The sequence below is a fragment of the Hoplias malabaricus genome, chromosome 18, assembly GCF_029633855.1.
Source record: "Hoplias malabaricus isolate fHopMal1 chromosome 18, fHopMal1.hap1, whole genome shotgun sequence".
Taxonomy (NCBI): domain Eukaryota; kingdom Metazoa; phylum Chordata; class Actinopteri; order Characiformes; family Erythrinidae; genus Hoplias; species Hoplias malabaricus.
Genome location: NC_089817.1, coordinates 9,356,645 through 9,380,679, shown reverse-complemented (window position 1 = coordinate 9,380,679; position 24,035 = coordinate 9,356,645). Strand labels below are relative to the sequence as shown.

General features: G+C 38.4%; 1 protein-coding gene across 1 annotated transcript; it reads right to left on the bottom strand.

Annotated features, from left to right (window-relative positions):
* Nucleotides 1-301: 301 nt before the first annotated feature.
* Nucleotides 302-21,240, bottom strand: st8sia4 (ST8 alpha-N-acetyl-neuraminide alpha-2,8-sialyltransferase 4). The gene is made up of 5 exons (XM_066651528.1): nt 20,995-21,240; nt 15,506-15,637; nt 10,458-10,715; nt 8,946-9,239; nt 302-2,029 (listed from the first exon to the last, which is right to left on the bottom strand). Exons 1-5 carry the CDS (start codon nt 21,105-21,107, stop codon nt 1,747-1,749), a joined length of 1,080 nt encoding a protein of 359 aa, XP_066507625.1. The 5' UTR covers nt 21,108-21,240; the 3' UTR covers nt 302-1,746.
* Between the last annotated feature and the right edge of the window lie 2,795 nt (nt 21,241-24,035).

Genomic DNA, 24,035 nt, shown 5'->3' with positions numbered 1-24,035 from the left:
CGTTGTCTGAATACGGGTGGAGGGAAAAGCGTTTATGCGTCGTCGCTGCAAATGACCGCAAGAGGGAGCCAGACAGCCAACTAGCTTTCGCGCTCGAACCCACACATTCATATTAATAAGACAATAATTTTAAACGGGTTTTCTTCTAGTAATAGAGTTTTTTTCTGTTTTATCAGAGGTGCCGGTTTTCTGGTTATATTTAATCAGAAACATGACCTCAGTACAATTTTCATATAGGCAGGCGTTGTAAGCGGTAAAACAGGTGGCCACACACACACACACACACACTAAAAGCATGGATCAATAATGTATTTTATTTTCCCTGTCTAAAATATCTACAAACTTACAAACTCGGTTTTGGAAAAAAGGGGAACTCAGTTTTAAATCTGCAATTTTAGCAAAACAATAAGTATCAAATTCTCTAAAAATGATCCAAGGCCTTTCACATTCAAGAGCTTGGTCAGTTTGATTCATAGTACAAAAAAATTACAATATAAATTACAGACAAGGCAAACATACAAAATGAAAACCCTGAAATAAAACAGCCTTTCCATTAACAATAAATAGCATGATGCATGGCCCACTTCATCGTTTAGCCTGAAATGCTTTGAATATAATCCGTGATGTTAAAAAAATCTGCATGAAGCTGTTTCTGGAGTCAGACATCAACGGTTCTGGAGAAAGACCCATTACAAACTCCAGCCATTCAGTGCATGAAATACATTAAAATATTCCGACATTGTCAAGTAGTAAGTTTCTGCTCTAAATAAATGAAACCTTTTTACATTCTTACATATGTACAGTGCTACAGAAAAGAGAAAGTTTGAATTTCTGAATGTGGAAATGGAGAAGCACCAAAGGCTCGTATACACAGAACAACAGATGACAAAGCCAGCAAGTATTTAGATGACAGTGTAGACGATTTTGAAGAAATCAGACAGATTTTTAGAGAAAACATGATAATCCACACTGAATCATTTAATAGGAAAGAGAAGCATTTCAGTGTATCCAGACCTTAAGAAACAAAGAAGAAGAAATGGTTTGTGCAGAAATCAGGTCCCAGAACATAATCCCAACATCCACAGGTTCAATAAATACGCAGTACATTCTAGAAATAAAGTCTAACATTCTATAAAACAGACCTTGTAGTATTGCTGGCACACATTTTAACTTAGAGACATTCAGCTTAAAAAAAAAAATCCAACACAGCCTACACATTAGAGTGACTTTTCAAAACACAGCCAGTTTAAATGTGTAAGCATTGTATGTTCAAGACCGATACAAAAATATGTCGCCAAAGGCCTCTAAATCCTAAAAAGTACAGGACTGAGAACAATACAATCTTTCAAGGAAACATCAGCTAGAATATTAGGTTCTTTGGGATCATTAAGACACCTTCTAACAGTAGTAACAAAATCACATTTTACTCATTTTAAAAGTGGTATTAATGAGACCAGCCTGTATTCACTTTTAAACAGACTGGGCTTATCTCATTAACCAAGATTTCTATGTCTGTGATTTAGGAGCTCAGCTCTCTGATGGGGGTTTTGTTTTAGAGATGTGATGAAACAGAGCACTTTAAACAAGTTTTTCGACAGTATGGAGATTCTGCCTTTGAAGTGTCCAACTGAAGGCACACTCAGACCCAGAAATTTCAAATATTCAAGAGTGTCACATGACTGATTCTGCTGTCTTTTTGATCAATAAATGGCACAGAGTGGCGTAATAATGAACAAGTCGAGTTCGTCAAGCTTGTCTACATTTTGACGTTGTCAACTTCAGAGCGCCTTTGTTGTGTAACAGTTTCAATGTCTTAAACTCGAGAGGCATTCGGTGGGGGCCTGTGCTGGAGAGGTATCGGTATTTTAGTGTGTCGTAGTAATGATACTTCACAGGAGCTCCACTGGCATCTTTAGGAAATGGCCAGAATCCGTACAGATGGATCTCGTCACAGAAGCGGGTTGCCATGGTGTACATTAAGAGTCCAGTGCTGGGACGCTTGATATTTACCTTGTTTGTAAGCCAGTACCTGAAAAACAAACAGATGTGAATACAGTTTAATTAATGTTTCATTAAACATCTTGCTCCCAAAGGACCCAAGTCATGAAAAGGTGTGATACGTTTTGAGGTTATGTCATTACATTACCCACTTTATCAAGCCTATAAATAGAAATAGAAACCTCACAAATCCAAGTGACTTCAATATTTCCATCTATTTCATTTACAGCAGTTTAGCTCTGCTCCTTTAGGCTGAAGTTATAAGGAGTGATTCAGCCTGCACTGCTGATATTCCTTTGAATATTGACATAGATAAAACCCTTTCAATTTCCCAATGAACTGTGTGAAGTGTTGTTTTTCCCTATGAAACCATGCAAAGAAACATTTCTGGCAAATTTATATTTGAGAGCATTTTGATATCTGAGACAATATCAAAAGCAGCTTGTGATCAAGAGAAGTTGGAAAATGATCTGGCAACTGTTTCTGACAGCTACACTACATTCTCAAATCACAAATGGACTTCACATAATACAAGAAAAATTGAGCATACTTGTCCTTTAATATGGGTTTTATGAAAGACATCACCTCTGTGAATATTAAATTGTAGCAGGGCCTTATCATATATAATTCTCTGTAATCAACTAAGAATATAATTAGGCTATGAAAAATGCCACAGCTGAAGAGCTGCCATTCTCTAACACACTCATAAAAGTCCGGTCTAACAAGATCATGTGAGATGTAATTTTGCTGGGTCTGTAATTGAATGACAAATTAGGCTGTAATTTGCCTGTCTTAATGATGTAATGGTCTATTGGCTCTGTGCTAAGGGCAGCGTCCTGAATAACCAGGCTGTCCTTCGCTGCGCATGTAAATTTCACAGAAAATGCAGGTATGCACCTTGCATATTAATGTGCCATCACTTTATGGGCTATTAATTTTCACTGAATTAATAAAATGATAGCTGGGAGAGGGAGAAGCATTATCAAACAAAATGCAGCACAGTGAACCTGAAGGTTATGTGAACATGAACTGGTTTAATTAGCAATTTCCCTATTTGCATTCATCAATAAATTAGCGTGGCTGCAAGAAATGAGAACCATCATTTATTTTTCCCCTTCTTTTTAATTTTATAAAAAATAAAATGGCCAGATTGCACCAACAAAGCAGCGGTGGCACATAAGTGTTCTGAAGGACTATTCTGCCAGATTTATACATTTTATTTGCAAAATTATATTAAAAACTATATAAGAAGCAAGCGAATAAAAAAAATAAGTTGATGTTATAATTGGCCACCATCCAATAATTTATACTTTGGGCCAAACACTAGTTTGTAAAGTTACTTAGACATTCTTAATGTAAGTTAAATAAAGGCTCTAGGCTGTGCTGTTACAGAAGTCTAGCTGTTCCATTATGCATATGTTTATATATATGTACATACACACACACACACACATCTGCTTATCATATTCTAACTGTAAGCTCAGGACTTTGTGTGTGCGCTTCATCCAAAATCTTGTCTGGAGCCTCCACATCTATTTGTATGGCTTATTTCACTGTTGGTCTTACATAATGAGGACTTCAATTCACCTTTAAGAGTTCGATCCAATCTAGCTTTAAGTGGCAGCCTCTGGGGTCAGTGGCCCTGACTGAGAGCCGTTTCACCCTTCACAGGGTTATATTTAGAGCTCCTGCTGACCGGTCTGAAGGTGTCATTGAAAAGAAAATGTGGTTTGCTGCCATGGTAACTCACAAGAACATCTGATGGGCCCTCAGAAATACATGGCCAGAACCACCTCCATTTGAAAGCTGTAATCAAACACCAACTGACCGGTGGTGGTTAGCGAGCCATGCTGGAGAGTATATATTTTTTGAATTTTCATACATTTTCTGCAATTGAAGAAACTTCAAAGGAAATCACAAACCCCCTCAGGAGAGCTTGCATGCTTAAAAGATCACTAGATATAAAGACTCCAGCAGAGAAGCATAATGGCCTCATTTTCAGGACCGGCTAGCTGAACGAAAACTAATTTAACATTTCCCAATATACCCTCCACATAAGTCTTTTAAGAACTGATCTGAAAGACTAAATTTGTGGGTGAGCTATCAGATGAATTACGATTCTCAGTGAAGTTCGCAATGAAAATATGAGCAGTGTTCCAGTACCAACACTCTACCAACGTGTGTCCTAACTAAACCTACCTAGGTGTGTCCTGTAAACACTTTTTATTACATTATGAAAAAATGGATGTTAAAATACAAGTCTCTAGAAAGGGAGTGGCTAGTGGAATTTAATAGAGCAACTAGTAAATTCAAGCTAAAAAACTACTCTCGGTGTAAACATTCATCTCTTTGCAATGAAATATCCTGCTGAAACCTTTTAAGGCAATTTACAGCCTGCCTTTAAATAACACTCATTTATCACCTTCTAAAACTGATACACAAGCCAAGAAAGAACACAGTGTCTAATTTGCATTGTCCCTGTAAAGTACATTTAATGCAATTTCTGCACATCTTTATGTTACTGTAATTTATTTGGATTTAATTTACAGAGACTATGTGCATTAATAAACATTGAGTTTAATTTCAGCTCGGCAGTTTGTATACATTGGCATTCTAGCTGTTCAAGTACCGCTACACCTAATTTTACATAATCCATCATTATATATTTTAGAAATCTGACACACAAACCAAAGCAGGCCCAAAGATGTTTTGTTTGGCCCATCAGAAAATTGGCAGAGTCTGTAGTAAAAACCTGGACATATGCTGTTCATTTTTTAGCATTTCTTTTAAAATGTCAAGTATGTCAAAATGTCAAAGTATGTTTAATAATAAAATGTATTGTATAGAAATAAAATATAAAAAAAATCTATGACCCTTGAATCTATGACACAGGTGCAAATGCAGAAAATGTCTGTTTAAGTCTTGCCATCTCCTGGGGAAACAGCAGCAGTGTTTGCAGTAAGTGCCGGCAGCTGGCTGAAAAGACCCCAAACTTTTTCTTTAAATCAGCTCATTAGGCTCAGAACAGTAACAATCTAAAAACACAAAAATCCACTCCGTTTGCCAAAATCATGAGGGGGAAAAATAACTGCGCTAGTTTAGTTAAATGGGTAAAATGATCTATTAGTGCAAATCAGTCCTGGATTTCCATTGTCTGCAAAATGGGAGAAACCAAGAAGCTCTTGGTATTAATATACTGACGAAGCACATTTGGAGGATTTTATCCTGCGGCACAAATAACTTTAGTTTATAAAGACACCACCAAACCAAATTTTCAAATGATGAATTCTGTAAATTGTTACAAGGATACAAGTAGAAATATATACAGAAAACTACTGTTGAAAATGATAAGAATTTAAGCTTCATTCTAGGTTGTATTGGAAGGACCCTTCTAACTGGAGCAGGCATTGATGATCCAGTGGTCTAAAAATGCAGGCTACAATCTACACAGCAAATTCACCACCGTTAAATCAACACTTTTACAACACTGTTAGTGTAATAATTTAACACTGTCAGTGTTAAGTTAACACTAATGGTGTTGATTTAACACTGGAGAATTTGCTGTATAGATATTTGATAGTAGTTATTATTTGCTTTATTCCTAACACTATTTTTAAATAAGGTCAATGTCCACTAAATATTACATAAAAAAAAAAATTGAAAATGATAAAAAAAAAAAAAAACCACGTTACATCAGCATGTAACATGTATTCATGTAGAGCTGAAAGATTTGAGGCGGCACAGTGGTGCAGCAGGTAGTGTTGCAGTCACACAGCTCCAGGTACCTGGAGGTTGTGGGTTCGATTCCCTTTCTGAGTAACTCTGAGGTGTTGGTGTGTTCTCCCTGTCTCCACGTGGGTTTCCTCCGGGTGCTCCGGTTTCCTTCCACAGTCCAAAAACACACGTTGGTAGGTGGATTGGCAACTCAAATGTGTCCGTAGGTGTGAGTGTGTGTGTTGCCCTGTGAAGGACTGGCGCCCCCTCCAGGGTGTATTCCCGCCCAATGATTCCAGGTTGATCTGGTCCCATCACAACCCTGAACATGATAAGTGGTTACAGATAATGAATGATTTGAATCCTCAGTTCTATTTTTCTGTTCAATTTTTTGACTGTGATTTAAATTGCAATTTTCTAGAACTGAAAGTCTAAGATTGTTTGGACTAAGATGTGGCCTGAAACTGAGCTTTGTGTGACAGACTGCTAGCAAATCGTGCTTAGGATGTCACAGCACAGGTGATGTCACAGCGTTTGGTGTCTTCTGGTCCAACACATCTGCAGACAGGTGTTACTGAGTTAAATTTCTCCCACTCTTACAATTAGAAAAGCGTGCTTACGTATTCGTACCTTTCCGATTTACATCAACGTTAACATTGTCTTTTGCCTGTAAAGTTATCATTTTACAGAAATGAAGTTTTGCTCTCATCACTACAATTCAAGACACTATAGGCTGATATCTGTAGACGAGGAGCACTTTAGGGGCTTTTCCAGGCAGCATCCAGCCGCTGTCTCTGACAGGGGCGAGAGTGTAATCACTGGGCTGTCTTTGAGCTGCTGACTGCTGCCGTGTAGAGAAGCTCCACAGGTGGCTGGCTGCAGGCTGGCTTTGATTTGAGGAGATGACAATCAGAGGACAGAGCTTTGGGCTCCCTGCAAGCTCACTCTGCCAGACCTGTGCGCTTCACGCCAATTTATGTCGATCGATGCTCCCACCTTTTGTCTTCAAGAGAGCTTTATTCACTACGTCTGCGCATTTGATATGGCAAAATGTACAGAGAATAAAATAGTTCACTGTGTGAATAAGGAAACATGGCCGGAGTATAATTGCTTCTTAAAGCCAAACTTTGGAGGTACAGGGGGTAAATATACATCAGCCAAAATCTTCTGCCATCTTTAAGGAGGATGATCTCTACAGTGATACAAGGCAAAGCCATCATGTTCCTAATAGACCTACTAGCTTCTGCTGGACCAGTTTCACACAATGTCTTGTGAAGTGTTCCCAGCATCCTTGAAAGCTTTTACACAGATATTTTTTGTCAGTGTTATTGTGAGGTAAGTTTTGAAACAAACTGTGAGGGGTTATCACATCAAGGAAGCATTCGATGAAAAGTTCTAAAAGGCGTTAAATAAATCTTGTTTGTGCAGAGTCTGTATTCTTACTGAAAATACAAGCTGTCCGAAGCAGCAGCAGGTGTTTCACCATGTGTGTTAGAGATACGCCCTTTCACTGCAGTCTGCAAGGTCGTTCCAAAATGGGAAGAGTATATGAATCTCAGAAAAGATAATACTGTATAAGTGTTTAGTTAAAAAAGCTGATAAAAATCAATACTAAATTTAATTAAGTGGCAGGGTAAATAAAAGTCTGCATAAGGTCTGCAAAACTTTGGGAAGTCTATCAATGATTTGTGAGTTAATTTCTTTTTTACAGTTGCCTTCGGCTCAGATCCTTTTTAAATATCCTCTATACGGTTCCATTCAGATGGACATATGGATAAAAGCTCTTACATTTAAACATGCGTCTAGCAGTGAGCAATTAACTTGTGTAAGCTGTTGAACAAGACCATGACAAAGACAAGACCATTAGACCACCTTAATAAATCGTTTTTAAAAAAAAAACCCTGCTCCACACATTACACAAGCCATATTTTCTGTTAATTCTTAGGGAGCTATTGTAATTATTCCCTTACAGAACCTGCATTCTACATTTAATTTCATCTATTGTCTACGTTTGACATCTGTGAGGCTTTATGTATTAAAATTTTTTTTTTATTAATTTTAAAAGTAACTAATTTCCAACCTCTCTTTGTCGACGTTTCATTCTTTTGACATGACGTTTGTTCAGACTGGTTGCCCTGTATTATTGTGTGAATTCAAGGCTGAAACACTCCTAATAACATCAACACACGTGGACATCGCTAGACTGCTGTTTTTAAGAGAAGGTGTTAATTTGCATCAGTAAAAGATGAAATGGTTTTTTTATTTTTATGTATCATCTGTATAGAATTAATGGCAAATTAGTAAATTTGCACTTGCAAAGGAATGGCACCCCCTCCAGGGTGTGTTCCTGCCTTGCGCCCAGTGATTCCGGGTAGGTTCCCAACCCACTGTGACCCTGAACTGGATAAGCAGGTACATACAATGAATGAATGAATACATAGGATATGTATATCTGTTATGTTATATAATATAATGTATTACATCTACTTATATATTACATTGGTCTTCTTTGTAGAAAAAAAAAAAAAAATAAATAAATAATATATATATTTATGTCATTTTTTAACTAATAAATGTTAGTTACAAGGAATACATTAAAATTGTTAAGCTAACTTCTAATAATAATAATATGAGAGAGAAATTATCTATGCATTTGCCCTTTTAAACTATTATGTGAAGTTGATTTAATCAGCAGTTATAATTTTAACATGCAGAGTGTATGGAAATGGCTTGTAGCTCAATGACTCATTTACTCATGTTCTCCCTTGCACATGTTTAGCAACAGACCCACAATAGGTGATGTTCAGTAAATCGCTTTAAAAACACTATGGACTCAGTCCACTGTAGGGCTGGACTGTTAGCATATCTGCATTACCTGGTCACCGTTTCTGGTTCTGTCTGTTATGCACATCGGGAATTGCTTAATGTGATACTGATGGAATATTGTAAATGTGGAAGCCGTCAGCGAATCTCTACATTTTTCAGTCAAAACCCTAGAATTGTTCATTTTCTCTTAGCAGAGTTACCAAACCATTCTGAAGAAACCTAGCTAAGCACAGCTTTTAAACATTCCATGCTGAACCCTGTCCATGTGGAAAAGCTTCTAGAACAATTACATTCTTTGCTTAGATCTGTTCAGCCCTGCAGTGGAAAAAGCTTGTGTTCCGTTAAATTTAAAACATCACTCTTTACATGGTGGACTTTTCTTTAAAGTTGGTGTGTTAGTGACTCACCCTCTGACAGTGTGAATGAGGCGGAGAGAGGGGTAGGCCATACGCAGTGGAAGCTTTCTTTTGAGGACGAGCTCGTTGACAATCTCCACATGTTTCTCTCCTCCCTTCACCATAAATGCAGGGATCCACAGGATGCTATTGTTCAGCATACTCAGCCTTTCCACAAACAGCTCTCTCACTGTCTCATTCCTCAGCCCCCGGTACACCCGCTGGATCACTGACGGGTTCATGGTGGTGAAGTCCGACTTCAGCCCCACGTCATCAGCAAACTCTGCCAGGGGCGCTAGGTTACACCTGACAGAAACACACACACAGGGAAAGACAAACCTTACAACCAAAAACAAAAGACCCCTTAGGCTGCCCACAGGCCCCCAGTCACATGAAACAAAAGAGCTATAAAAGTAGCATCTAAACGCCTGTCTAGGTGGAGAGAAAGCTCAGAGTCTGTGTCCATGTGAAATCCATAAACCTGATCATACTTTTAAAGCTTTTAATTTTCCAGCCTGTAAAAAGTCTTATGAGGCACTGATATGGATACCCGAGCCAATATTATAACGGACAACGAATGAAAATTGACTCATGACAATATGTTAACGATAGGGCTGCATTATTTTGTGAAAATATCCATCAAAATTGTCACTGCAATTTAAAATAGTGATTATTTTTTTTTACAAATCCAGATCCAGGTAAAATCCCCTTCCACTTTATTGTGGCTTGAGAGGCTTGAAGGTTAAGTGTGACAGACTAACAGCTAGAGTTGTGGTTGTAGTGTCATAACACAAGTGTTTGGTTGCTTCTACTTTGTCTAACTCATCATCTAGCATTTCAGAAAGTTGGACCTGAAGTTTTGTATGTGTATGTTTAAAATATAGCGCACATACAAGCACTTTGGAACATGTCATAAATAAAAAAATATTTACTGAAATAAACAATGTGAACCAAAACAAAAGGACAATATGAGGTGCTTGAGGGCAGAGACTCTTTATGGACACTTTAAAAAAAACAGAGTGAGTTCTCCTCACAGCTCTTCTGTAACCAAATAAGGCTGACTATGTATGGGGCTTTTAGATATACCGTGGAATAGAGAGAGTGAGTATAAACTATTTTGTGTACAAGACTATTTAGAACAAATATTTATATCCACCATTTCATATTAAGGGCTATTTTTTTTCTATCAGCCTCATTTTGTGTCACACACTGGAGGAAAGGTCTTCACCAATGAAAAACAGTGACAGATTGAATGTGAAACACTGTCTAAATCACTCGGACGATTCTCTGGCTTCAAGCCATTTTCCAGCAGTCTGGACGAAAAGGGATTCATTTGATTACGTTGGCTAAAGCTGCCATAAATTAACGACTCAGCAGAGATAGGTTACAAGATCTGTAAAGCAATCTGTACGACAGACTGGGAGACAGATTAGGAGACGGGCTTTTACCAGCCACTCTCCAGCCCCGGTCATCTCCCAGAGAAAGGCAAAGCGATAAGTGAATAAAAGCCAAAGGGGAAATTACCTTATAACAAAATCATGGCTGTCTATCTCCCTTCCACAGCCACTCTTCAGAAGGACCCCCGAGTTGCCCACCACAGCACAGGTTCTGAAACGCCTGTTCTTCAGAGGTGACACCTCAGGCAGCAGACTGTGCAGAGTGTGAGATATGTTCAGTGTCCGACGCCGGTCCAGAACATAGTGGATTGTGTCTCCTGGTTTAAAGCTGCTTTTCACCACAGACACATCCCTCTCTGCATCCAAGAAACGGAGGATGTCTTTCCTTTAACAAAGCACAGAACACAGAGACATGACCAGGAAGCACTGTTGAAAATGCAGTGGCTCTTTATGTGTAATACAAGCTTACTTGGGCCAGTGGGGGTTAACTAAACTGATGGATGGACACTCACTTAACAAATGAGATCAGAACAGACAAGAAACATGTACTTTTGTAAAAGAAAATAGCTCTGCAGATGAAACAAAAACAGAAATATTTGCTGTGATGCATGGAAGAATGAATGGATGGATGAATTAATGGACCGAGTAATGGATGGCTGAGTGGATTTTTTCCACTGACAAATATCTATGATTACTATTTTCAGACATTCAAGGTATGCACATAATACACAGGGCAATATTCCACTTACAATAAAGAGACATGAGGATATCAAAAATACATAAAAATTAATTCACAAATCCTTTCTAAAAGCTTTTATGAACTGTCCATAATGATACACACGACTCGTTATAGTATAATAACCATGCCACCAAAAGGGTCGTCTCGGTACACTTGATGTTGAAGTTCGAAAATTGTGTTGAGTGGGTTGTGAGCAAATTGACCTATGGAATATTTTCCCAAATATAAGACCCTGCAGTATATTCCAGATTATTCCATTCTTTTATGCCTCAGGATATTTCTGAATGCAGTCTGAAATGTCTGGCGTGAGTCAGAGGCAGAGGGACTGCAGGCTGCTGTGTATTTGATAAATGAGACAGTGTGTGTGATGTTACAAGCGGCTAATGAGGAAGTGCTTGTGACACCCGTTCTAGATGTCTGTGGTGTCAGTGGAGCATGACACTTCCCCAAACACATGACAGATAATACGCCACGCAGTAATTACAATGACACTGTTACAGAAACAGTATTCCATTTAGATCCATTTTACTAACACATTGCCTTTTCTAAGTCTTTTGCTAATAGATGTTGTGAGAAAACCATGACTTCTACTCAAATTTAACCCATTAAAGTACTGGGGATCTTTCAGGGTCTCATTGCTACACAACACACATACAGCTTTGACAGTAACTATTCACCAAGTTATGATATTTACTCAATAATTAATATTAAGAACAATGGCACCAATGATATGCCTGATATTGAAAACAACAGAATTATTTGCCAAATAAGAATATAATCATAAGATGAAAAATAAAACTTTCTTTGGTATTACCATCTTTTCTTTGAGAACCAATTTGATTTACAATGCCTTGTTTGCACCTATATGCCATGAAAGTTTTGAATATATCTTAGCTCAATACTTTATCACAGAAATCTTGTAACAAATATGCGTCAGGAAACAGGCAGTTGACTGGTACTCATTTTGACTTTCTGTGACTTAGGGGCATTACAAGCATGTGGACAAGTTTTTAAATGGAACTGAGCATTTCACCTTTAACCGCACTTTGTTTATTACTTAACCCTTCCATTATGAAGAAATATTGAGTAAATTGTGGAGTTCCCCTTCAAAAGAGTACTGCAACAGTATTCGTAGTGTAGGCACCTACCCACAGGATTGTATCATAGGGCAAAACTTTGTCAGTTCTTTCCCTAAAAAAAGCATTGAAATGATTGTCCATGTAAATCCCTTTAAAAATATAGAGGCAGCAGATAGAGATCAGTTAAAAAATAAATAAATAAACACTGGAGTGTTCCTCTAAAACACCTCACATGCAACAAAAAGCAATGTGTTGTGTGTGTCTCATCCCAGTTCCTCTTTTAAAGATCACCGTGACGTTAGAAGAAAACAATAAGGAAAAAAGGAAGGAAGAAGTAGGTCATAATCTATTTTCAAATGATGTAAGCAAAAATATAAACACTGCAGCTTAAAAACAGCTTTAACACTGCTTCTGTGAGACTGTCGCTAAATGTTGCTATGCTTTGTTTAACACGACCCTAACGTTAACATCAGGAACTAAAAGGATACAATGTCATTATTAAGCTTTAAAAGGCCTTTTCAATGGAAAAAAATACCTTATTTACAGATTTTTTAAAAATGTAGTATATCATTAGAGTTAACCTTCCAAAGACAAACATTATAAATTTTTGCTGAATTTATGTAGCTACATCATTTGAACACAGCAGCTGTGTGGAGTGGACCAATTGATATGCTCCAAAATTTCTGTGAATAAAGTATTTTTACACTGACTTCCGTTGAAAATTTAGAGGGCTTTTCCATCTCTTATAAAGTTACTATTTTTGAGAGATGTTTTTTTTTGACAGCGACAAGGTCTAATCTCTTTCTTTCTTGATGTTTTTTAATCTTTTGAATTTATGGTATATGCTGAACAACTTATTATAACTGGTAATAGTACTGAATAATTCAGCTAACAGTAATTTGGCACTGTTAATATTTCAGATATAAGGAGTATTTCAGGTCAGCCTGCTTTTTAAAAAAAGGCAACATACACCGCAGCTAATAAGAATTGAGGTCACAGATTTTTTTTTATTCTTTAAAAGAACATTAACACAAACAAACAAATAAATAAAATATAGGAAAAATGGATTGGGATTCTTTAATGGAGTAATGTTGCACATAGTTGGCTATGCAAAGCAGCAGAAGAAAGAACATCATGCACAGATTTAGCTGATGGGAGTACTGCTTGGGCAACTTAAAGCCCAGTGTCTCTCTTTGTGTGTGTGTGTCCGTCTCAATCCTGCTTTAACTATTCCCTCTGAGGGCAAACAGGGCCCAGCAGTCTGAACTATTCTTAGCACAAAGAGAACTGAACACACCTACAACATGTTCTCGCCTCCAGTTAACACACATCGAACATGCAGAACAAACTCACTGGAATTTTGCGAGGGACATTACAAATAATCCAATTAGTCTCTCTCTCTCAAAGTGATGCTGAGAAAAAACACATTTCTAATCCATTATAGCATCAGGAAACGGCACTGATATGATTTCCTGCACTGATACCAACCGGAAATGCTTTCTTCATACTGAGTATAAGGGAAAAAAAAAACAGGTTCAATCTTTAAATCTAAGCCTGAATGATTGGGGCATACTTTTAATCTCGATTTTTTAGACCTATATAAAACTGCAGTCTGGATCATCATTATGTTCTGTACACAGAATTCCAGGCTTATTTTTGGCCAAGAAAAACTGAAAATTCACATTTAAACACTGAATAGAGAGTGTCAAACTGCTGCTGATAGCATTGTCATTACTGCACTTGGGTGATTGCTTCTGACTGGTCCAGCTCATCTACAAGTGGTTCACATGTTTAAATTATTAGATAACATTTCCCTACATCACTATTCCTAATGGGGGTTGAAATGAATAATGTTCCAATGCAAACTAGAAAACAGACATAAAAACAACTCAGAATATCATAGAGAAAAAAAAACAAGCAAACAAAAAAAAAAAAACAGGGGAATTAAGACGAGCATATTGCTCAATATAACATTAACATTTATAGTTATAATATTCATTCATTTCTAAAATGTTGTTTTCTAATATTTCCCATGATTTAAAGAGTCATTTCTCTGGGGCGCTGAAAGCAAACAATTACATTTAAATTACAATTGCAATATTGTTCCGAAAAATTGCTGCTGGATGTTTTCCCTAAATCGTCCAGCCATAGTCCACACCAGTGAGAATTCAACACCAGAGCAATGCTTTCCTCCTCCAGCAGCACTCCACTCTGTATAATCTCCCTGCTTTAACATTTGACTCTCTACAGATGCTCATCTCGCTCCAGCACAAGCTGCTACTAATAACATCAGATGAGCAATAGAGCAGCACTTGATGTTGGCACATGGACCACAGGATTGATTTCCGATAGATTTGGCCAGACATCATTTATCCTGACGGGTTAAATTTAACCAATTAATTAAACCAATGCTTACAAAGCCATGGTAGAGTAGTTTTTTTTTTTATTACTGAGATATTTCAAATTTTTATCTCCTTTAATATCAATAGCATATGGCAGACACTCTTATCCAGCATGACTTGCCGTCTTAATCGATCTACAGAGGTAGGTTTATATTACATTAAGCATCTTGCCCGTGGAATTTGACTAGTAGAAGTTCGGTTACCCAGGTGGGGAATTAAACTCTTTTCTGTCATGTTAAGGTTAAGAATGATACCAACTAAGTTTTACCCACCAATTACATGCAACATAACAGATGGAATCAGTTATTTATTCAAGAATGTATCATCCCTGTCCAATTAAAAACATGCATCTCCATGTTTGTGGATTCTATGTTTCATGATTTCATTGGACCTATATAAATGCTCCAGAATTACTTGGAATAAAACCTTACATTGACTTACTTTGAAATTTAAGCAGGTGTTCCCCTTCTCCTGTAAAGTTACTATTTTGGAAGATACATGTTTTTCATTCAACAGCGATGATATCTCAAAGATAGTTTGGTATTTGATATTATGAAAGACCTATTAAACTTTTAAAAGGTCCCATATATTTCATATGTATTACTTGGTGCAGAAAAAAAAAGTGTCACAAAAAAGACCCATCAGATGAGCTACAATTAAAAATAACTCACTCAAACGGAATCAGTATTGGTTTTAGTATCTTTAGGGGCAAATAAAAAGCAGTAGCATGTAATCTCTGTAATATCTAGTGATAGTCAGACAACCCGATGTGGAAATATCCAGTGCTGTTTGGGAGCTGGGGTAGAAGATCAGCACTCCAAACGCCAGCACCCTGCTAAATGAGGTAAGTGACCTTGATTTTTCCAGTGAGGCTGTACCATCAGCTCATGAAGCCAGTGACACAGATAATGTTTAATGGCAGCTTTCAGAAGGAGATGGCCCTCTCCTCACTCACCTTATCATAGCGACTAGAGTAGCATTGACCTTCCATCCTTCTTCTGTAGACTGCAAATAGGCAGGCAGGTTCTTGCCAAGGGCTTTCTCACTGCTGTTGACCATCAATCTGGAAGCGCTCAGATCACCATCGCTGTAAAAAATGACAGAAGAAGAGCATTTTTAAGTGGCATTTTTTAACTCACATTTCTTGCTCAGATACCCTGGGAAAACACAGAAACGTGCCAGTGGGGACATTACGCTTCAAGGAGGTAAATCAGCCGTGAAAGTCTCATTAATAACTTTGTTGCTCTGTTAAACTTCTGTCTGGTAGCTAAATAGAGAAATCAAGTGAGTTGTTAGAAGTACAGTAGTCTGACTCCATATAGTTTCATAATGCCGAACCATAACCTCTTCCAGGAATGCTGTACGACCACAGTGAATTCATGCTTTCAGATCACAGCACTGATTAGCATGGGGTCTCACCCCTTTGCAGCATTGTCCATGGACATAATTACATGCTCAATATCTTTAGCTAGCGTTTTATGTTTTAGTGCTCCAGGATGCTACATAACATTTATGAAAAGTCTAATATCCCTTCCAAAATCCGGAGTATTAATGAAGGAATTTGTCCATCTTTACTACAGGTACAGCTTCTAAGCAGTCTACTTATTAGATTCATTTTTTATTTTATTTATTTTTTTATTTACACAATTATTAAAGTAAAGGCTGAATTGGCCAAATTGTCTTATAAGCAACATTACAAAACTACTTACGCTTAGTAGCATCCTTCTGATAATGGGGGAAAAAAAAAAAGAAAGAAAAGCAAATCAAACTCAAGTAAACAAACATTACTCACTGCTGCCCTCTAAAGGTGTTATAATATTAAGTCAAAAGTTAGAATGTCTGTTGTATTCTTAAAGGTGATGGCATGTCACAATATGGCTGTTTCCACTTTATTTACATTCATGTATTTGCATCAAACCAGTTTACAAAAACTAATCTGTGTCATTCTATTTGATGTGTTGTAAACCTGCTGAAAAGGTAACTGATCAAGTGATTGTTTAAGAATGACAGACAATTATTTACTGGATCACTCAAATGATGCCTGCTATGGACTGGTGTCCCATCCAGTATGCATTCCTGCCCTGCGGCCAGGGATTCCGGGAAGGCTCCGGACCCACTGTGACTACGAACAGGATGATACATCTTAACGTATTTGGAAAGTAGTAACTAGGTCAGCTGTTCTTTCCCAACATGTTCAAACACAGCTGACTGAAAACAAATGTTTTCTTTTCAGTCTAGAACCACAGTGGCCTTTATACCCAAGTAGCTTTTTCTGTAAATCAATGTAAGGGATGTTGAGGCCAACTCTGAACCCACATCCTGTTTCAGGGTTCACTTTTAACATAAAAAAAAAAACAAGCTTTTTTAGAGACATGTTTTTAAACATAAAATCTTCATAGGTTCTCTGTTGCTGGTATTTTTTTTCCCACAAAAAACATACATTAATTACAAATTGTGAACACCTACCATATTAGCCTGAAGTGTTGCAGGAAACTTAATAAATTTAACTGCACTGAAATGGGACTGAATTTAATTTATTAAACTTATTTGAATCCCACCTGGCATGATAAGAAAGTCATCAAGAATATCACAACAAATCCCCAGGCCACAATTTCACTTTCAGAGCAGTAAATATCTGTTAAAAACACAGGAACTGCAGCATACAAGCTGGTCATCACGCTACACAAGCAGTTGCACCCACAAAAGAGACTCTTAATCTAATGCCAAATTTCATTTCCCTTTTTGGTATAATTGTAGATAAGATGCATTTGGAATGCAAAATGATTGTGCAAAAGTCAGAGACCGACTCTTTGTTCATTTCTAGTCTAAATTTCATTTAAGTTCATGATATCTCTTTATTTATTTTTAAAAATTGATTATTTTTTCATTCATTTATTGTCTGCAACTGTCATCCAGTTCTGGATTGCTTTGTTTCCGGAGCCTACCCAGAATCTCTTGGCACTGGAGGGGGCACAAGTCCATTGCAGGGCAACACACACTCACACATTGTCTCACAAACTCACACTTATGGACACATTTCTTTGAGTCGCCAATCCACCTACCAACCTGTGTTTCTGGCCCATGGAAGGAAACCCACGTGGAAACGGGGAGAACACACCAAACTCCTCAAAGACAGTCATCCGGAGCCGGACTCAAGCCCTCAACCTCAAGACCCTGGAGCTGTGTGACAGCGACGCTACCAGCTGCGCCACCATGAAGCCCATTTTTCAAGATTAATTTAACACATTTTATTCCAGTTTTCTTCCCAATCATTTGTCATCACCAGTCACCCCAGGTAGCACTGATATTCCCAGAGCCAAACATTATGACACAAACCTGGGAGCGTGAAGTGCTGTGAAAGCAATATCACTGAAAACCTGAGTGCCCCATGAAAAAAAAAAAAGCTAACAATCAAGATCTGCTAATAGATGCCTGTGCCAGCTAGAGCTATGCTTGTGTGACAAGTGGGGGGAAGAAGGGCGTCCCCCCTCAGAAGAGGAAGACCAATTGTGCTCTCTTGGATTCCCAGCCACTGATGGCTGAGGTATCACAAGGGATTGAACCAGTGAGCTTCTGATTATAGGGCCAACGCTTAGACTGCTGCATCAATCTGGAGGCAAGATAACCCCTTGCAAAAGGCAGGAGAACATCAAAGGTAAATGAGTGAAAACAGGAATTGCCAAAAAGAAGGATTAGAAAAAGCCTAACAGCCTGGTAGCTTACCAGAACTGTCTTCAAAGCTTTCATCTTAGAAAGACAGGAGAAAAATCAAGCTCTAGGTATGCTTCAGATTTGAAACAAACCACACATGTTCCTGTCCATCCATCCACTATTGGAAAGAAATCCCAGTGCTTTGGGTCTGAAAGGACAGAGTCTTTAAGAAGCAAATACTGAAAAAAATTAAACAAAGATGAGGTATAGCTGCTCAGAACAATGGGTCGTCTAGCCTAGATTCCAGAGCTCTACATCACTGCATGTGTTTAGAATTAGCTGGAAACAGCACACAAGGGAAACATCCATGAATAGTCCTTCCTAAGATGGAAGCTGTAATAAAGTCTAAGGTTAGTCACATGGACACAAACAGATATTGCATTTAGTTCTTGTGGTCTCATAGTCAGTGTCTGTGAAATAATACATTTTTGCTTTTCTTCCTGATACTGAAGATTGAAAAACTGATACTTAATGGTAATTTTGACTAAATTACACAGAGTTTATTAGTCAAGCAAATGACATTAGCCACAGTCAGTTATGAAACATATGAACAAGCAGGTACTGACATGTCTGCTGTAGAGCCTCAAAGGAACACTGCACTTTTTCACTGCCATTGACTTTTAGCTTTACAACTATAATCACCCTCTGAGGTGTTCACACAGAAAATCAGCTGCTACAAGTGTCATCCAATTAGCAGAAAATAACAGATAGAAAGTTTCCTGCATAAGATGAGCTGATGTATGCCGAGAGGTGTTTTCCTGTTCTCTATTTTGATCTCATAAACAACTGTGTGAGAAAAGAAGGAAACCACATGTTCTGAACTGTCTGCTGTCCCTAATTTGTCTGCCTTATACACAGGGTTTGCACAAACACACAGACACACACGCACATACCCACCCACATACTTGCACGCACCACTTTGATACATGTTTGTATTCATGTCTTTGTTGGGATGATCCATTACCTTTCAATGGATGCATATAATAGGTAATCATATTTTCCTCACTTTATTTTGGAATGACTGGGTTTAACACACAGTATAAACACTGATATAATTGTATAATTCCACCGTCCATACACGAACATTCAGCTGTATTAACAGCATATTTTGACCTTATGTCATGTAACAAATATCACCACATTTACATTTATAAAACTATTCAGCCTACAGCAGTTTAGCCCCACTCAATCACACAGAATAATATGGAGTGTTTTGTTACTTTATAATAACACAAACAAGGTTATAGACCCAGAGACAAAGGCAGCCTGTTTATTTCTAAAGGATAAAATGAAATTTTATCATGAAATGAATTATAACCCATATAAAATCAATCAAGTAAGTGGGAAAATTATGAAGAAAATGTATATTACATATAGAATGTTCTTAGAAAATCGAAGAATGGAATGTTTGCTTGTGCAGGCCAACCTTCTATCCTTAGCTCCAAACAAAGAACAAATACAAGGCTACACACAAACACACACACACCACAGGCTTTGTGTCTCAACATCTGTTTACCAAATGCCAAACAAGATACTTCTGTCATTTTTGTACAAACATTAAAACAGTAAACAAAATCAACAATGATGATTACAGCTAAACATTTCCTCACTTAATGCCAGTTGGAACCCAGGCCACTGGCTCTGAGTGTGAACTCAGAAAGTGAATCATAATCTGAACAAGCAGAAACTCGCCAGATACTGTTTTTTTTAGTTCCTGGAATCTTACTGTGGCTGCTTACGTGATGAACTTGAAGGCCTCACACAGACCCACACATGTTTGAACTTCGCACTCAGTCAATTTATGAAGATAATGACTAAAATTATAACCACAGCCTTTCTGATTCATCGGCACCGTGTTTCACCAACTCTAGTCAAACAAGACAGGAGACTCATCTGGTTTCAGATGTCAAGCAAAACGGGTTTTCCAGTATTAGGCAAAAGACTGGGCACCTTAAATAACTACATCATTTGTTCACATTTTAAAGCACAAATACAGTTTATTGTATATATATATATATTGTTAAACATATTAAAACTTTAAAATGTGGCCTGGCACCTTTGTATTATACAGTATATTAAACTTAAGAAATGAATGAAAACCGTGCAGAAAAATGGGCATAAATACGATAATGATGCTTGGTCTCAGTATATGATGTTTTAAATATATTTTCTAGTCATCTGACCAGGTGTGTACAAACCTTTCTATCAAAACCAGATAAGAAACTGCTCCAGTTCCCTAAATCTCAGCAGACAAAGCCCAATTCCGGGCGGTTATTTCCAATCTACACAGGACACATCACATAACGTATTTGGAGGACAAAACGAGGGCACGGTATTGTAAAGGAACACGGGGTCGAGGAGAAATAATAAAATAAATGTAAAAAAAAACCAATAATAATTCACAGCTTCCAGCAAAGCCCACGCTGATGAAATGACGAGCATGAGTCCAAACAAAGAAAAAACAGCGCCTTCACCCCATCCCAGAGGTAGATAGCTCTGAGGCAGGAGTGAAACTGGAGGCTCAGACAGCTGCACACTGCTCTCAGCAACCAAACTTCAGAGCTGCTCAGTAAAGGCAGCGAAGCAGAAAACACAGAAGAAAGCAGGTGCTGCCTTGTTTTTCCTGACAAAGCCAGAGTTTCTTTTCTTTCCCACCACAGCTGCCACACTCCACTGGCTGCATCCATGGCCACTGCAATTGGCTTCAATGGCAGAGGGAACGTGCCCCTTTACCTTGTGAGTTGGGCTTCCTGATGCTCATCACTTCTCGACCTCTCCGCCGTTTTGTAGAATATGAGCAGAATGCTGATGGTACAGATGGTCCAGTACTTCCGTGCGAGCCGCATTTCGCACAGGAATCCGGCTGCCCTTAGTTTGAAATGGCCACTTTAGGACGGAACCGCGCACCGGGAACTGCAGCTCGCCGTCCCCGCTCCCCATCACTCACACAGCGGACACTCGCCCTCGCCACACTCGCGGCGCTGCGCTCCCGGATTGGAAGTCGCCTTAGCCAATCCCCTCCTTTATATGCAAATGTTCCTTCCAAACTGGCCAATCCCCGTCAGGGAGAGGCGTGGCTTCCTCAGTTCCTGAACTTTGAGATCAGTAGCTCAGACAAAATGTGAAATCGATGGGAAAGACTCTTGTAAACACCGCCGCGGGGTACTGCGCTTTTTTTTCTGTTGGGTCCCCTTTTTAAATAATAAATCATTAATCTTTTTTATATATGTGCAAAAATGATGGTTGGACAGCAAGTGGTGTCACTATCACACAGATCCAGGGTCCTGGAGGTTGTGGGTTCAAGTCCCACTCTAGTCTACTGTGAGGTAGAGGTGGGCGGATCGATCCAAATATTGATAATATCGATACCAACGCTGGTATGGCTATTGATCAATACTGCTGTAAAAAGATGGATACTCAAGCTTTTTTTGTCTTCCGCTGCTGCGCACGTGGATTCATTAAAGTCTACTCTCTGTCTTTGTGTGACTCAACGCGCAGCCCCCCACACGTCTTTTGTTATTGCACCGTCATGTTGCGACACGCACCCCCACCGATTTTTGCTTTTGCACTGTCACGTGGCGAAAAGTATCGGTATCGAAATCAGCTATACTGGCCCTGTATATACTTGGTATCAGATCGATATCAAAATTTCCCGTATCGCCCACCTCTACTGTGAGGAGTTGGGTGTGTTCTCCCCGTGTGCCCAGTGATTCCGGGTAGGATAAGGATAAGTGCTTACAGACGATGAATGAATGAAAATATGATTGTATCTAAATAAAACGTGGCATTTTCTAAACATGTTTAACTAAACAGAACCTTGACCTTTGCACAGGTCACATTGAAAATTAAGAATATAAAGGACACAACTAATCTTCTGTGCTGGGTGTCGAGTGTTGATAGAAGTTAACAACTGGTGAGGATTTACCAGGACCTGGTGGATGGACATTTCTTACGCCTCTTCTTGACTCCTGATATTTGAGATAAGTCACACAGATAAAGTATGGAATGCATAAGAAATTGGCCTTTATTGACAGCTGTTTAAAACAGTGTTTTTGGTTATTTTCCAAAACAAATAATTTCAGAAAATTACATATTCTCTTAATGCATTAAAGTGCATTTCAAGACATGCAATGTTCCAGTCCTCTGCTCTGGCCCATTTTATTTTAGCTTGTATTATGTCTTCTTAGTCTTCTTTCTCATGCACTTTTGAGTGAACTCCACACTTATGAATCCAATATGTGTTTGAAATCTATTAAATATTTATGGCTTTGGGGCACTGGTTTAAAGGTATTCCAGAAGACTCTCTGTGGATATTTTAAATGTGGTATTACACTAGTCTACTCAGGCCCTGAAGTTTAATGTTTTTTTTAATTCTTTTTGCTAGTAGACTGTAACAGATTTCTTACATTTTCCATGGAGTATGAGTAAACTTTTGTTTTCTAGCCCTCAGTATCTGATGTTTGAGTTTTTTTTCCTCAGAAAAATTGTGAAAAAATATTGGGTGCACTTAATCTATAATCATCTTCCCAATTCTCAACATATGTAGTTAGAGATCTGTAACAAAGGCTAAGTGTGAAATCGATAAGAAATTCCCCTGCAGTCGTGGCTGGATGAATTTGTGCTTTTTAGTTTTTTTCATTTGTGAAAGTGCACTGAGGTTGCTGGAAAATTTAAAATAAGTTTTCTACCTTGATATTTAAATCACCCACAGTTTTTCTTGAGTATATTCATTTTCTATTTTCAGTAAAGAAACTTCAGCCCTGCCCCCTGTAGACGGCAATGGCTGAAGTGACATCTTTTTATCTGCTCTTTATGACTCATTGTCTACCCACATTGTGGTAAAAGGCTAGTGCACCAGAAAGACATACAAAACAAAAAACCCCAAATGCAATGTGCCTTTGTGTGTACATTCTGTAAGCTAACTGACAGTTTGTCTTCATGTACACGTCAGAAAGTTCTTCAACTTGTGGGCAGTGAATTTGCAAAACTGCAATTACTAATGCAGTTGTTGTGGCTTCACACTGAACAGACATTTTATTGTCCTGGTTACAATCATTTAGTGTCTCCCAAGAAGTTTAGGAACGTGTGCTCATCCAGCATTTTCTTCTGAAATCAAAGGTGTTGACAGGTATTTGTCTTTTCTTTAGAGTAAGGGCCTCCACTCTTTCGAAAAGTGCATTTTATTGAATTAATGAGATTAGGTACTGATGTAGGAGTTGGTGTGTTCTCCCTGTGTCCGTGTGGGTTTCCTCCGGGTGCTCCGGTTTCCTCCCACAATCCAAAAAATGCACGTGGGTAGGTGGATTGGCGACTCAAAAGGGTGTGAGTGTGTGAGTGAATGTTGCCCTGTGAAGGACTGGCGCCCCCTCCAGGGTGTATTCCCGCCTTGCGCCCAATGATTCCAGGTAGGCTCTGGACACACCGCGACCCTGAATTGGATAAGCGCTTACAGATAACGAATGAATGAATGAAGGTACTGATGTTAAATTAATAGTTTTGGATTACAAATACAACTACAACTCATTCCAGAGGTGTTGAATGGTGCCCCATCACTACAGAGAAGACCGTTCCACAGCCATATGCTGGAGGAGCTTTATACCCTGCTAGCTGAATATTAGCAGTGAGCAAGGTGACCTCCCGTGAGAATTTCCCCTTAAGCATATCATCTCATTTCACTCTATTTATAGAGATTGTACCATTGTGCATGCAGAAGAGTCTGCATATACCATGTGCGCACCTTAAACTGCATGGATTCCCAAATTATATGTGATTTT